This window comes from Hemicordylus capensis, chromosome 3 (assembly GCF_027244095.1).
Source record: "Hemicordylus capensis ecotype Gifberg chromosome 3, rHemCap1.1.pri, whole genome shotgun sequence".
Lineage (NCBI taxonomy): Eukaryota > Metazoa > Chordata > Lepidosauria > Squamata > Cordylidae > Hemicordylus > Hemicordylus capensis.
In genome coordinates this window covers 236,873,754-236,887,526 of record NC_069659.1, presented here as the reverse complement: position 1 = coordinate 236,887,526, position 13,773 = coordinate 236,873,754, and the positions used below count along the sequence as shown (strand labels likewise).

The window sequence follows — 13,773 nt, the reverse complement described above, 5'->3', positions numbered from 1 at the left end:
AGTATTCAAATCTGTCAACCAAATAAAATGCAAATTAGTTCCTGCATAATTTGCACAATATGCAAATTTGGTCACCTGGATTTGGGAAGCTTGAATATGGCAACCCTATATGGGTCTAGGATCAAGAATGCTTAGCCTCCATGTTCCATTTCTCATCTGTAAACTGAAAATTATTTGGTTGCCACCTATCTGTTCCCCACACACTTCAAAATAAGGAGCTAGCTCCCCACTTTTCTTAGCAAAAGGGACCAACCAGCTATCACATTTGGTCCCATTCAATACAGAAATCTGCTCCTTTTTTTGGAGACCATTTTAAAAATCCCTTTTTTCCTCCACCATCCCCTCCCTTTTTTTGGTTCATAAGCAAATTACATACTTTGAAGCAAGGTATGGTGTGCCTCTGAGCACATAGCACACGAATTTGTGTTTATACCAAAGCTAAAAGCACACAGTTCTTCTATTCCATGCAAAACTCCACACCTGCTTTTCCATTCAAGCAGTTTACAAACCAAAGCAAGCCTTCTTGAAAACAGCTGAAACTGCAGAAGCTGGAAAATATTTTGTGTGTGTGTGTGTGTATGAGGAGGTGAACAAAAGAGTATGCCAAGAAGAAAATTGGAGAGGAAGAAAAAGGAAAAATCCTGGGTACACCAAGGGTAAACAACTGAGAATGCTACAGCCACACCCTCTACATGGCCAGCCAATCAGATGCGCAACATCTGCAGAAAGGTTGAAGGGAGACAGAATAGCTTGCCGCCTGAAAATCACTGCAGGAATGACCAGTAGCTTGCAAATGATGGAATGCCTGCCCTATTGTAGGCAACAATACAATTCTTTGAACTTTAGTGCCCCTCTCTCCATTCAGTGAATGAAGAGGGGACCCTAAGTTAAGCAAATTGTACTCTTGCCTACCATAGGGACAAAGCCCTGTCTCAAGGCACAATAATTATATTTGCAGGTGCAAAGGAGCGCTAGGGTTTGTTGAACCCAAATAGAAAACATGTTCTTTTACAGCTGCACTGGTTACAGGCTTGTTTCTGAGTACAATTTGAAGTGCAGGTATACTGACTTTTAAAATCCTAAATGGCTTGGTTCTTGCTGGCTTAGGACCAAGGTACCTTAAGGACCACCTGCTCCCACATATATCTCTTTCTATCCTATGTGAATAGTCCTCTTGTGTGTGCCATCGTTGGTGGCCCTGTGGGAAAGGGCTCTCTCTGTGGTGGCCCCATCCCTTTGGAACTCATCTCCATGTGAGATCTGACTTGTGCCAGCCTCCCTCCTGTGGTTTGATGACCTTGTGAATTCCTAGCTTTTTAACTTTCCCCTGCTAACTGGGCAAAGAGACACCTTTTTAATGTGGCCATTCTCTTTATTTAGCAGGGGGAGAGTAACTGGCCATATCCACCCCCAGCACAGCATCCCTCCAGTGACTATATTATGTTTCTTTTTAGATTGTGAGCCCTTTGGAGACAGAGATCTTTCTTTCTTTCTTTCTTTCTTTCTTTCTTTCTTTCTTTCTCTCTCTCTCTCTCTCTCTGGAAACTTTTGCTGGAAAGTGGTATATAAATATTTGTTGATGTTGTTACTCCTGTTATGAAAATCTTTTGGTGATATCCTCTCCTGTATTAATTTTTATATTTTATGACCTTTTTCTTGTTTTTTAAATTTTTAATTGTGTTTTATTGTTTTAATCCTTGTCCGTAAGTTGTCTTGAATTTTATCAAAGGAAGGAACAATATACATTTTTACATAAATTTTTGGTCAATGACTGTAAATAAATAAACTAACTAACATAAAGAATAATAATACATTTTAATTGATAATGCAGAATACAAGACAATGATTAACACTGGATTGTAAGAAATATTCCATAAGCATTTAGTCTAGGAGTGCAACCACTAAGAGTACTTTGGGTGGAGTCTCTTGAGCAGTTCAGTTGCACATATGTTTCCCATATGATTGTTTTAAACATGCGGGAAGCTGATCCTTGTGGCTTCTGACCACAAGGTCATGGCGAGCCATTGTAATCCCTGCATGCTGTCTTTGGATAAAGATCTCAGCTGTACCTCTGGGAAAGACTTCTGTTTCTGCCTGTGTCGTGAGCCCTGTCCTCACCAGTGAATCAAGGCTGGACCTTGAAGAGACGGGGCCAGCACCAGACCTAGCCCCAGGCCCTGAGGGTAGCCCAGAGCCTGAGAAAACTTCTGAGTATGGTCCTGAAGAGGCAGAACCACCACCAGACACAGCCCTGGCAATGGTCTGGATGGAGTGAGGGAGCCTTGGAGTTTAACCCTCAGGATGCAGGACTAGAACTGGCCCCACGTCTCAACACTAGTCCAGAGCTGGTAGAAGCTTCAAGGATGGGGCCCCCCTTGAGACACCTCTAGAGCCTGAATCACCAAGAGATCTTGCCCCTCCTCCTTGCCCAAGGAGGAGGAAACACCAAGAGATCTTGCCCCTCCTTAAGTGCAAGGCTTCAAGGCAGGAGGGTACCCTTTAAGAAAGTTGCTTGCTAGCCAGAAAGGCAGTGCCCAATAGGGACAGACTGAGCTCGGGAGTATTTCAGGGCTCAGTCTGCGGCGTCTGCCTGCTGTTGGGACAACATATCCCATGGCGCTACCCAACCTGCTTCCTGTACCTTGCCTTGTGACTCACTGCCTGAACCTTGCTGTGTTGCTGGAACTCTGCTGCTGAAAACTTGTGTCATAACAACACACGAACCATGTCATATTTTTATAATCCTGCATCGCTGTGCAATATACAAGTCAATTTTATAACAAGACAATTAGTGGTTCTCGTACAGTGCATTTAGTCTGGTGTTTTTTTTAGCTGGGGTGATTACCCAGTATCAGAACCAATTAGGATTTGAAAAGCCACTCCTGCCCAAATTATTTGACCTGCAAGGCTGTTCACGATGCAGCTGTCATCAAGTGAAAGGCTGCCCATTCCTGAACTTCAACGGTATTAATTTGGTTTAACTGTTATAGCATCAGCTAACCCCCTAATCTGTGTGACCTCAATTTGATAAGTCTTTGAGCAAGAAGGGAACAAATCAATGCATTTATCCAGCAGGGGAGGGGAAAGCATTTTCTCAGCTCAGGCATTTATATAGGTGGCATATGTTTGTGTCACTTTCTTCTGATTTGCAAAAATCCCGAATAGCTCTTCTCTGTTAGGGATGTGCAAAATGTTTCCATGTTGAAATTGATCATTTCGAGTGTTGCAAGCTTGAAACAAAATGTCCTTTAAATAAAGGGCCTGTTTCGAGCTTGGAACAAAACAACCCCGTTTCAAGTCAAAATGTTTTGATATTTTGGAGGCCTGTTTTCCCCTTGCTTATTGGTTTTCTGGCACTTGCTTTTGATTGGCTTGCAATCTCCTTGCTTCTTAAAAAGGTGTTGGAAATCACCTGCTTGCCCATTGCTAGTGCACCAGTTGCATCCCTTCCTCGAGAAGGCAGATCTGGCCACAGTTACCCATGCCTTAGTCATGTCACAGCTGGATTACCGTAACACGCTCTATGTGGTGCTGCCCTTGAAGAATATCTGGAAACTGCAGCTTGTACAAAATGCGGCAGCTAGGGTTCTATTTGGAGCTGCCCGGTGACATCATATCACACCTATTTTGAAAGAGCTGCACTGGTTACCAGTGTGTTTCTGGGTCCAATTCAATGTGCTGGTTTTGACCCTTAACGGTTTGGGCCTGAGATACTTGAGGGACCGCCTGCTCCCAAGGGTTGCTGCCCTCTTGAAAATATCATCTGATGGGGCTCTGCTCTGGGTGCCAACAATGAGGGAGGCTCGGTTGTCATGCACGCGGGACAGGGCCTTCTCTGTTGCTGCCCCCAGACTTTGGAATGCTATCCCAGCGGCCATTCGCTCCTCGGACTCCATGATTGTTTTATTGCTGATTCTGTGGGTTTTTATCTGTTTACAGTTTTTATGTTTGTATTTTATATATTTTAGATCAGATTTATTGTGATATTTTTAGCTTAATACTTTTAACTGTCATTTTTATTATATGTTTTTAAACTTTTGTAAACTGCCTTGGGATTGTTTTTAATGAAAGGCAGTATATAAATTTATCAATAAAATAAATAAATAAATAGATAGATAAATAAATAAATAGAATTTCTTTTGTGGGCTGGTGGTAGGTAGCACCCATCATGTCCTACCACCCAATACACTTTGGTGTCTCTAGGAGCTACCCATAGGGAACAATGCGGTGTTTCCAGTTTCTCCATTGTTTCCTATGGCCAAAACACTCAAAATGTTTCGCATTTTGTTTTGTTGAAACAACAGGGTTGACTACTATTTCAATGAAACATTTTGGCTGTATGAATTTTGTTTCAACCTTGAAACAAAACGCAAAATCTGTTTCATGCACCTCTCTACTTTCTAATTCAATATGTATTCATTTGCATTCAAAATCCATTTGACAGTACCCTCGAGATAACAAATCACAGATTTTATGACCATAGATGACAGCTGAGACCATCTCGTATGGCCTTACATGTTGTATAACTCCAACTGACCTTATCAAGGTTTGTCTATATGGGGTGTAGTGGAGAGATGAATGCTCATGAATTCACAGATTAATTCTGTGAATGCACAGAGATGAAGTGCTGGTACTTCTTGGCTTCTCTGGCTGTCAAGGTGGGCATGGTCATGGGGCTATCATGGAGAACACCTGCACTTGTGAATCTGTAACTACACCATTCATCTATTTTATATATATATATATATATATATATATATATATATATATATATATATATATTTGATTATCTGAGGGAGGAAAGGGGATTTTATTCACCTTTAAGAAAATGAAAAAATTCCTTTGTTTCTAGTCAGTTTAATTCAGTCAGCCATATGAGGTGTTCAATAATGTCCGTAATCAACTCAGACCAGTTTTTCAAATAAAAAAAGATAAGCAGAGATCTAAAGCACTACTGTAGAGATGGTTGAAGGGCTTGGTTGATTGTTCCGCCAGTGGAAGTTTGGACTTGCTTTCAAACAGTATTTTTAATGTATTATTATTATTTATTGCATCTTTATTCCACCTTTCCTCCAAAGAGATCAGGGTGTGATTATGTGGCCTGCTACCATTACAGATTTTATCCTCTCACAAAACCTCTGGGAAGTAGCACAGGCTGAGAGAGAGTGATGGGTCCAAGGTCACTCAGGAAGCTTCCTAGCTGATATAATCCCCTGTTTTTCCCAATCTGAGGGTCAAAAACATTGGAAGGGTGATAGAATCTCTTTAAAACAATTTTAAAGAATCAGTTGTGGAAGGGAAGTAACCATAAATTTCCTGGAACAAGGCAAATAGTCCTGGACGTGGTAGGAACAATTTATATTAAGAAAATGGTTGGCAGGGGGTGGGGCAGAATATTTATGCCTTGTCCCCAGCACCACGGTCCCAATCTAATCAGTCCTTCCACCATGATTGCTTTTACATTCTTAAAATAGAGATGAGAGGCCCAGTCCTGGCTCATCCTGAATATGCTCCCTGCTGAAATAAGAGCATCTCCTTCTCTGTTTGTTTTCAGGAAGAACCTCAAGCCTCTCCTGTTTTTGCAGGCTTTTACTTAGAATTAATTTTAATAATTTTAAAACTTGTTTTAATATCTATTTTATTCTATTGGATTTTATTATGTATTTTAATTTGTAACTCCTAAATATTTTAAATTTTGCACACCGCCTAGAGATGTATATATCAGGCGGTATAGAAATACGATAGATAGATAGATAGATAGATAGATAGATCTATCTGGTTTGGCCCTAACATTGTCATTACTACACCACACTTGAGTTCCATATATCATAAACTATTTTAAAACACCCCTCAGTTTCAAAAAGAGGCTTGCCATATAAATGCAAGGGCTGCTGTTCAAGAAACACAAGTTTGAATCCCACTTGAATATGAAGAGTTAGTTGTGAAGTTCCTTGGATTCAGGCCATAAGAAACTGCTAAATACAGACTAAGGGTTTGTCTTAGTCTAGCATTTGATCTCCATCAATGGCAAGCCACTGAGGTCATTCACACAATCAAAAACTGTTCTCCTTGGGTTTGGGAGCCATGTGTGCTTCCAATTTTTGGTTGCATGGAAACAAGGTAAGAGGAAAACCTGGGTGGGTAGCTTTTCCTCCTACCTTGCTTCCACACAATCACTTCTACCCAGGTTTCCCTCCTACCTTGCTTCCACACAACTGAAATTTGGGAGCATACACAGCTTCCAAACCGGAGTAGAAAACAGTTTTTGATTGTGTGAATGACCTCATTGAGTCCCAAGCACTGTATAAGGGTTCTCTCTCTCTCTTTGTAAACAAATGTTTCTCACTTAAAGGTGTTCTCAGATCAGGGGAACCCCACATACTAAGCACACAGCTCTCACAGCAGCTTACAAAAATAAAAAAATAGTTTAAAACAACAGATCACTTACAAAACAGCTAAAAGCAAGCAAGCAATCTCATCAGTTAATTCAGAACCTGAAAGCCATCCTAAAAAGGAAAGTCCTAGCCATCCTCTGAAACCTCTCTCTCTCTCTCTCTCTCGTTGGTCACTTGAGACACACTGCTCTAGGGAGAGAATTCCAGGAAGAGGGAGGACCACTGAGAAGGCCCAAGATCTGGCCATCCTCATGTTGGCACCTCAACAAACAAGGGGACCTTGAACAAGGCTTCCTTGGCCTTTGTAATGCACATGGAGGAAATGTTTCCCTAGAGAGTTCCAAAATGACTAAAAAGGATTTTTGAAGATACAAGATAAACACCAATGAGTTGAGCACAACAGGAAGCTACTGACTAGCTTACTAGGAGTTGTAGAGCTGAACTGAAAATTCAGCTTCCCATAACTTCAGGAAGTCAGAATGAGTACAGATTGTTGGGTTTTGTTTTTTGGTAACCATAGATTAACATTCCCCACTGTGAATTCAACTCCAGCACTACTGCAACTTCAACTGTTGGCTGAAGGCATTTTATACATGACACCAAAAGCACCTCCTTTGCACATTATTTATGTGTATGTATGGTGGTTGCTAATATGAGGGAGAGAGCTGTTTAAAAAGTTCATTTTACTTGTATATTCTAGTTACTGGCAGACATTCCCTGCAGCGCTACACCAACAGTAGAAGCCCTGTGAGGATGCAAAGTAGTTGGAAACTAGCAGTTCACCTTCAGCCCAGCGAAGGGTGGGAGAAGTGATGTCCACCACTCTCCCCTCCTTCCTAAAGGACTATTCATTTCCAGGACTACGTCCATGAAGGCCACGCACAATTCTCACGGGCATATTCCTGCAGGTGAATAGTCCTGTAGGAGGGAGGGGAGAGCAGTGAAAATTGCTTTTCCCCGCCACCCACCTTCTGCTGGGCTGTGGAAGAAGGAAGAAGTGCCGCTAGTGTCCAACCTCTTTGCATCCCCACAAGGCTTCTTCCATGATTGCAGCAAAGTGGGGAATGGCAGCCACTGTACAGGCACTCCCCAAGTTACATTCGGTGTACAAACATCCATCCATACAAACAAAGCTCCGTATCATAGTACATTAAGGAAGCCCCCAACTTACAAAGGCCAACCTGCACATACAAACAAGTCACCACTCTTGGAAACTATAAGGCTGTTTTCACACACACACAGCCAAGACCAGGCTAAGACAACCAAGCCTGGGCTTGGCTGTGCGTGAGAACCTTCGGGATCATGCCCAACCCCGATGGGACTTGGGCAGCAAACCCGCCGGTGGAGCCAGCCTCTTAAATGAGGCTAAGGAATGAAGTGCTCCCTTAGCCCTGTTTTGTTTATCGTGTGCAGCACTGGCTGCTTATCGCTGATGCTGCCGCAGTGATGGGTGCCCACCCGTCGCTGCGGGGATCCCCACAATGCAACACACACTTGCACAATGCATCATAGGGTTTCCGGGGGCCAAGACAACACATCCCAGCCTCCAAGCCGGGGCAGCCCGTGTCCCTCTGGGCAGGCACTCTGCATGCAGAACGCCTGCCCAGCATGGACCCAACCATCATCTGCAGGGGAGGTAAGCCCTTTCTCCTGATCACCCTCAAGCCCTTCTCACTGATCAGGAGAAAGGGCTCTATATGTATTTCGAGTTATGAACATCTGACTTACAAACAAACTGTTGGAACACAAGCCGTTTGTAAGCTAGGGACTTGCTTATACTGAAACTGTACATTCACATTACAGATGTAAAAAATGAAAAAAAGTGCCTTTATTCATTTATTCTGGTGAAAAAACACCCCGAGGTTTCCCAGCAGGTTTGGTGAGCCCATTCTACTGCTTTTGAAGCTCAAATATTCATAACCCTCTAGCCTGTTCAGAAGGACTAGAGGGTTTTGGGGTAAAGTGTACCAGGGGTGCAGAGCTAACATGAGCACACCGTCTACCTTCACCGCTTGCAATCCTTATCCATGCCCCTTGCTCTTCTCAAGTGCATTTGTCTGTACCGTTTCTCCCTGTAACTGGGAACGCCAGCTATAATCTAGAATGGTCAGCACAGAGTAAATTCAGCTATACCATCTGCTCCCGATTGTGTCTTTCAGTTTCTCAAAGAGCAAGATGTGTCTCAAAAGTGTGTCTATTGACACCTGCTCCCACACTGGGGAGGTCCGGTTGTGGTTGCCACTGGCTCGGTTGGTGGCAGCTCAAAACTGGGCTTTTTCTAGGGTTGCCCCGGGACTTTGGAATGCACTTCCTAATGAAATTAGAGCCTTCCCTTCTGTTGATGGACCTGAAAACAAAGAAGGACCTGGAAATATATCTGTCTAGTCAGGCTTTTAGTTTATAGTTTTAAATTAAGTTTTGGAGTTTTTTATCTGTAATTTTAAACTGTTTTGTGTTAATGATTTCATTATGTTTTTAGACTGAGAACTGCCAGGAACTTGTGTATGGGGTGGTTCTAGAAATGTGTTAAAATGAATACATACATAAAAGGGAACCCCTCTTCACACACTTAATCCAAAGAAGTGGTTGTAAATGAAAATTGTATATTGGTCACTTACGCCCACAGTAGGCATGGAAGCAGACACCGGGCTTGGGTAAGCGGTAGACATAATAGCCTCCTGGGCATGCCTTGACATCAACCGTGGTGTTCCAGAAGCAGCAGTTCCCATTGAATGTTGCACAGGCCTGTCTTTGGACAATGCTGTCTGATTCTTGAGGGTGGCTGCCATTCAGCCAGACTGGTGCATGGGTACCACAGTGGTTCTCTTGGATACAAAAGGTGGGCATGGCATCACCAGCCATCCCAGTGAAGCGGTACCACTCCCCATTAACATGGCTGTCACACTCAGGCTGGTCATAAGAAGTGTTGATCTGGTGCTCTGTATTCCTCCAAGGTTCATTCAGACTGATGTAGGCAGAGCAAGGATCCAGAGCTAGAACACAGATGGGGGAGAGAACCCAAAGATGGTCAAAACAACTTCACTGTTCATGCCAAATAATTTTGTTGGTTGTTTTTCATTCCCGTAATAGAGATATCTGTGGATAAAATATCTGTATATTCTGTGACACTAGAGCATCAGGTCTCTAGAATTTAATAGTCCACATAGAATTGAACCAACCTATAGATTGGACCTTGACTCTGATTAATTGCTTACTGCTTCCTTTGTACATCTGGAGCATGTGGATTCCATTAATTCATTCTGCCTAGTATGATGTGTACACAAAACACCTTTTCACCTGGTGGTAGGGATGCCCACTCTGACTGAAGCTATTCCTGGAAATGTGGATCTCTTGGAAAGGCACTGAGAGATCCAAAAGGACCAACAGAGTCATATTCCCTCTGTCAATACTTAATTAGAGATCATCCATCAGACTGACCAAAGCAGTCTGAACACCATAGCCTGCCCAAAAGCCACTTTGAAATGGATTTAGATAATCAGTTTCCTCCAAGACAGCCTGGAGTTGAAGGGCCACACCACCTGCTCAATCATGGGAGATTAGAGACTCGTCTATAATTGCCTAACTTTGAGGGATCCAATGAAGGTTGTTTCAAGTATGGTCTAATGATAGCCTGCTTAAGACAAGGAGGCATCCTGCCGTCCCTCAGAGAAGCATTCATGATATTTACCAGACCCTCTCCGATAATCCACTTGTCAGATGAAATGAAGCAATTTTGGCAAGGGTTAAGAGAACAGGTAGTAGGACACACAGTCCAAAGCAGCTTATCCACATCCTCAGGAATCACAAACTGAAAGTGGTTCAGTCTAATCCCATAAGAGGAGTTACTGCACACCTCTATAATACAGTCTGCCAAAATTTTGGAATCCAGTTCAGCCCAAATAGGAGATATTTTACCTGCAAAAAAATCATTAAAAGCATCACAGCGGGTAACTGGTGGTTCCAAATTCAAATTCAAGGGGGAGGGGGCTTGTACGAGTCCTCTCACAACTCTAGATTACTTCTCTGGATGTGAACTTGCGGACACAATGCGGGCAGAGAAGAACTGCTTCTTTGCTGCACATATTGCCAGAGCATAGATCTTCAAATGTGCTCTATGTTGGATTCAAGTTGAGTCTTTCTCCACTTGTCTTCTAGTCATCTACCTTGTTGCTTCAGCTCCTGTAATTCTTCCATATAGCATGGGGCTAATTTTGAAGGAGGTTGGAGAGGACGCTTAGGAGAGATTGTGTCTACTGCTCTAGTGAGTTTGTTATTCCAAGTTTGCACTAGGGCATTGACAGAATTGTTGGCCTAACATGTCCCCTAAGGAATCTCCTACCTGAGAAAGCAGTAACATGGAACAAGGCTCCTCTCTCTGATCTATGGGTGTGGAAAGGAATATATGAGAGATGAGTTCTCTAGGGATGGGGACTCAGATGTTCTCTAGGGCATTAAATGTGATAAGCACTAAGTTCGTCCTGAAAGCTAACAACCAATGTACAGTAACCAAAACTGGTACAAGAGTGCCTGTGAACCTTATCAATAAATGGGCCATGGAATTCTGTACTAGGTAAAGCTTAAGAACAATCTTTAGGGGAAGGCTCCTTCTCTCCATCACTTTCCATTTCTCATTGTGTGTCCTTTTAGAATCTTTACCATTAAATTCACTCTAGTGAGTGACCGTCCGAGGATGTTGAGACACCTCACTGCAGCAATGTCAATTTCTTGATTACCCACAAACCTTGTTGCCAGCAATGGGTGCTGTAGGTATATGCAAAGGACACCTTAGGTGAACTGTTCCTAACAGAGTTGAATAAAACTGAAAAGATTTAAAATGAAGGCCACTAGAGAGAAGAATGCAATAAAAATATTCATTTCACTTTTCATCAGGGCTGTATTTAATCTTCTCTTAGCAGCTTCTGCAGTGAAAGTTTGCAGCTTACATCTTTGCATACATTTAACAGCTGATTAAGCACCAGTTAACCATGGCTGGCCGTGTCCACCATTAAAGCAGGATTTATGCTAATATTTTTCTGACTAAGGCAAATTCATTACTTTTCACTATCATTACACTAAAAAGGCCAATTGTTCTGATTAAGCACATCCAAACTGAGCAAAAAGCATTTTTCTCCCTTTTGCAATGTGATTTCCCCCTGGGCTGCTGCTGCTGCTACTGTTGTGGTATTACTTAACCTAGATTTTAGGAATTCTGTGATTTTCACCAGGTGAAAATAAGAATGCATTGTAAACTAATGAGAAAATATCTTGGGCACAAATGAACTGTGACTGCAGACTGTTTGCCCATTCACCTGGAATTATGAATTCTGGAGACTGACTCTGTTACTCAGCATTACTCTGCCCTCACAAGATGCAAAGATAAAAGGGGGATATCCCTCAATATATACTTGCCTGAGATCCTTGGAGAAAGGGCAGGATACACATATGATAAATAAATAAATCCAAACCAAGCTAGGGAGCACAAGAACTATCTAGAAAGTTTCTGCAACCATGGTTTGATGGTGCAGGGGTTTTTTTTGGTGGTGGTGGGGAAAGTATTGTATCTCTATCCCTTGGAAGAGCCATGCTTCATTTTGTTTCACATTAGCAGAATCTTCATGGCACCAGTTTCCTGACCATCATTTTTTTCACCTTAGTTAGTACTCCTGATGATCAGCATTTACTGGATAGTCATGAAAGTCCCCAGTCAAATACAAAGCTTAATATTCAGTCTGGGTGTGATGGGTACCCTGTTTGTCACTTCAACAACAAACCAACAACAACAACAGGAGTTGATGAGAATCTAGTTCCTTGAATGGCACAGCAGTGTGTGGTGTGTGAGAGCATAAAAAAAGCTTTCAGCACAGGCCTATACATGTCTACTCAGAAGTAAGCTCCACTCTGTTCAGTTCCCTTGCAAATGTGCCCAGGATTGCAGCCACAAAATGACTGGAACATGGGGAGAGGGGAGTCATATTGTATATCACGAGATGTGCCATATCTACCAGTAGTAGATGGCTGGGATCATCATCATCATCATCATCATCATCATTCAATTTCTATACTGCCCTTCCAAAAATGGCTCAGGGCGGTTTACAAAGAGAAATAACAAACAAATAAGATGGCTCCCTGTCCCCAAAGGGCTCACATTCTAAAAAGAAACACAAGATAGACACCAGCAACAGTCACTGGAAGTACTGTGCTGGGGGTGAATAGGGCCAGTTACTCTCCCCCTGCTAATTAAAGAGAATCACCACAGTAAAAGGTGCCTCTTTGCCCAGTTAGCAGGGGTATACAATCATATTTCACATGGCAATCCCAATACTGGGGAAAGAACTGCATTTCTCCCAGGGACAAAATTCAGTGCACAGAGTCCTAGGGAAATGCAGCTCAGGCTCTGTACTGCATGCAGCAAACAGATGAGTAACACCTGTACATTTACTACACTGATTGGCTGCAAAAGGTCCTAAAAGGAGAACAAGCTTATTGCAAGAACCTGGCCTCTTCAAGCTTCTGATGAATGGCTTTGCATTTACTTACCCACTGTATTCTCCTGTATGGGTTGTGCCTTGGTATAGAGGCAGAAGGAGAAAACCAGAAACAGGAACATTCCCCTCTGACAAAGGCAACTTGCAGTCCTCTCTGGATTCACCTGGATGCTCCCTCAGTCACACAGGTGTCCTACTAGGTTTTGGTGTTTTGAAACACCAAAGCTCAAGAACCAAGTTCACATGAAAAGAGACCCTGTTAAGGGTACTTGAGGAGGTTTTATCAGAGGAAGAGGCTGAGGGGATACTAGCTGTAGCCTTGACCTTCCTATTAGTAGTTCTGCTTTTTAGAGACAAGAGGGTCCGTCCCCCCCTATTCATTTTGTTGTTAACCCCATCCTCCTATTGTTTTGTTGTACCGTACAGTGACATGTCTGCTATCTTATCTGGAAAAGGCCCTAAGGAAGGGATATGTGGACATCCTGTAAAGAAGGAAAGATGGCTTCTAGCTATTATCTCTTCATGTTTGTTCTGTTTCCCGACAAACCTTCATTCCTGAGATTGTGAAAACTTAGCAAAAACAAAACAGCACTGTGGGGTGGGGGGAATCTATCTCAGCTAATTAGTTAGGTATCTTTGACAGCAATGAAGTTTTGTTTATGAGACAATGTTCATTATTGACTGGGCATCTCTGAGTAAGGCTCTACAACTAAGAAAGTTTCTAGTGTATCCACTGGAACTGGATGTTGCCAGTGCACCGTCTGGTCTTGTTTTATTGGATGGTTTCCAGACTGTTGCCTGAGGAGGTGGACAGGCTGCTTGGAAGGCTGAGGCTTACCACATGTGTCCTTGACCCTTGCCCTTCAGGGTTGGTGAAGGCCTCTAGGGATGGA

At 42.7% G+C, this 13,773-nt stretch overlaps 1 protein-coding gene across 2 annotated transcripts in view; it reads right to left on the bottom strand.

Moving 5' to 3' along the window:
• The window catches only part of OIT3 (oncoprotein induced transcript 3), a 63,081-nt gene extending 49,893 nt beyond the window's left edge, over positions 1-13,188 (bottom strand). For both annotated transcript variants that reach the window (XM_053309854.1, XM_053309855.1), the window contains exons 1-2: positions 12,933-13,188; positions 9,014-9,388 (exon numbers count right to left, since the gene is read on the bottom strand). In XM_053309854.1, coding sequence (XP_053165829.1) covers positions 9,014-9,388; positions 12,933-13,002 — 445 coding nt within the window. In that variant the 5' untranslated portion in view covers positions 13,003-13,188. The remainder of the gene's footprint in view (positions 1-9,013; positions 9,389-12,932) is intronic.
• Positions 13,189-13,773: the final 585 nt, after the last annotated feature.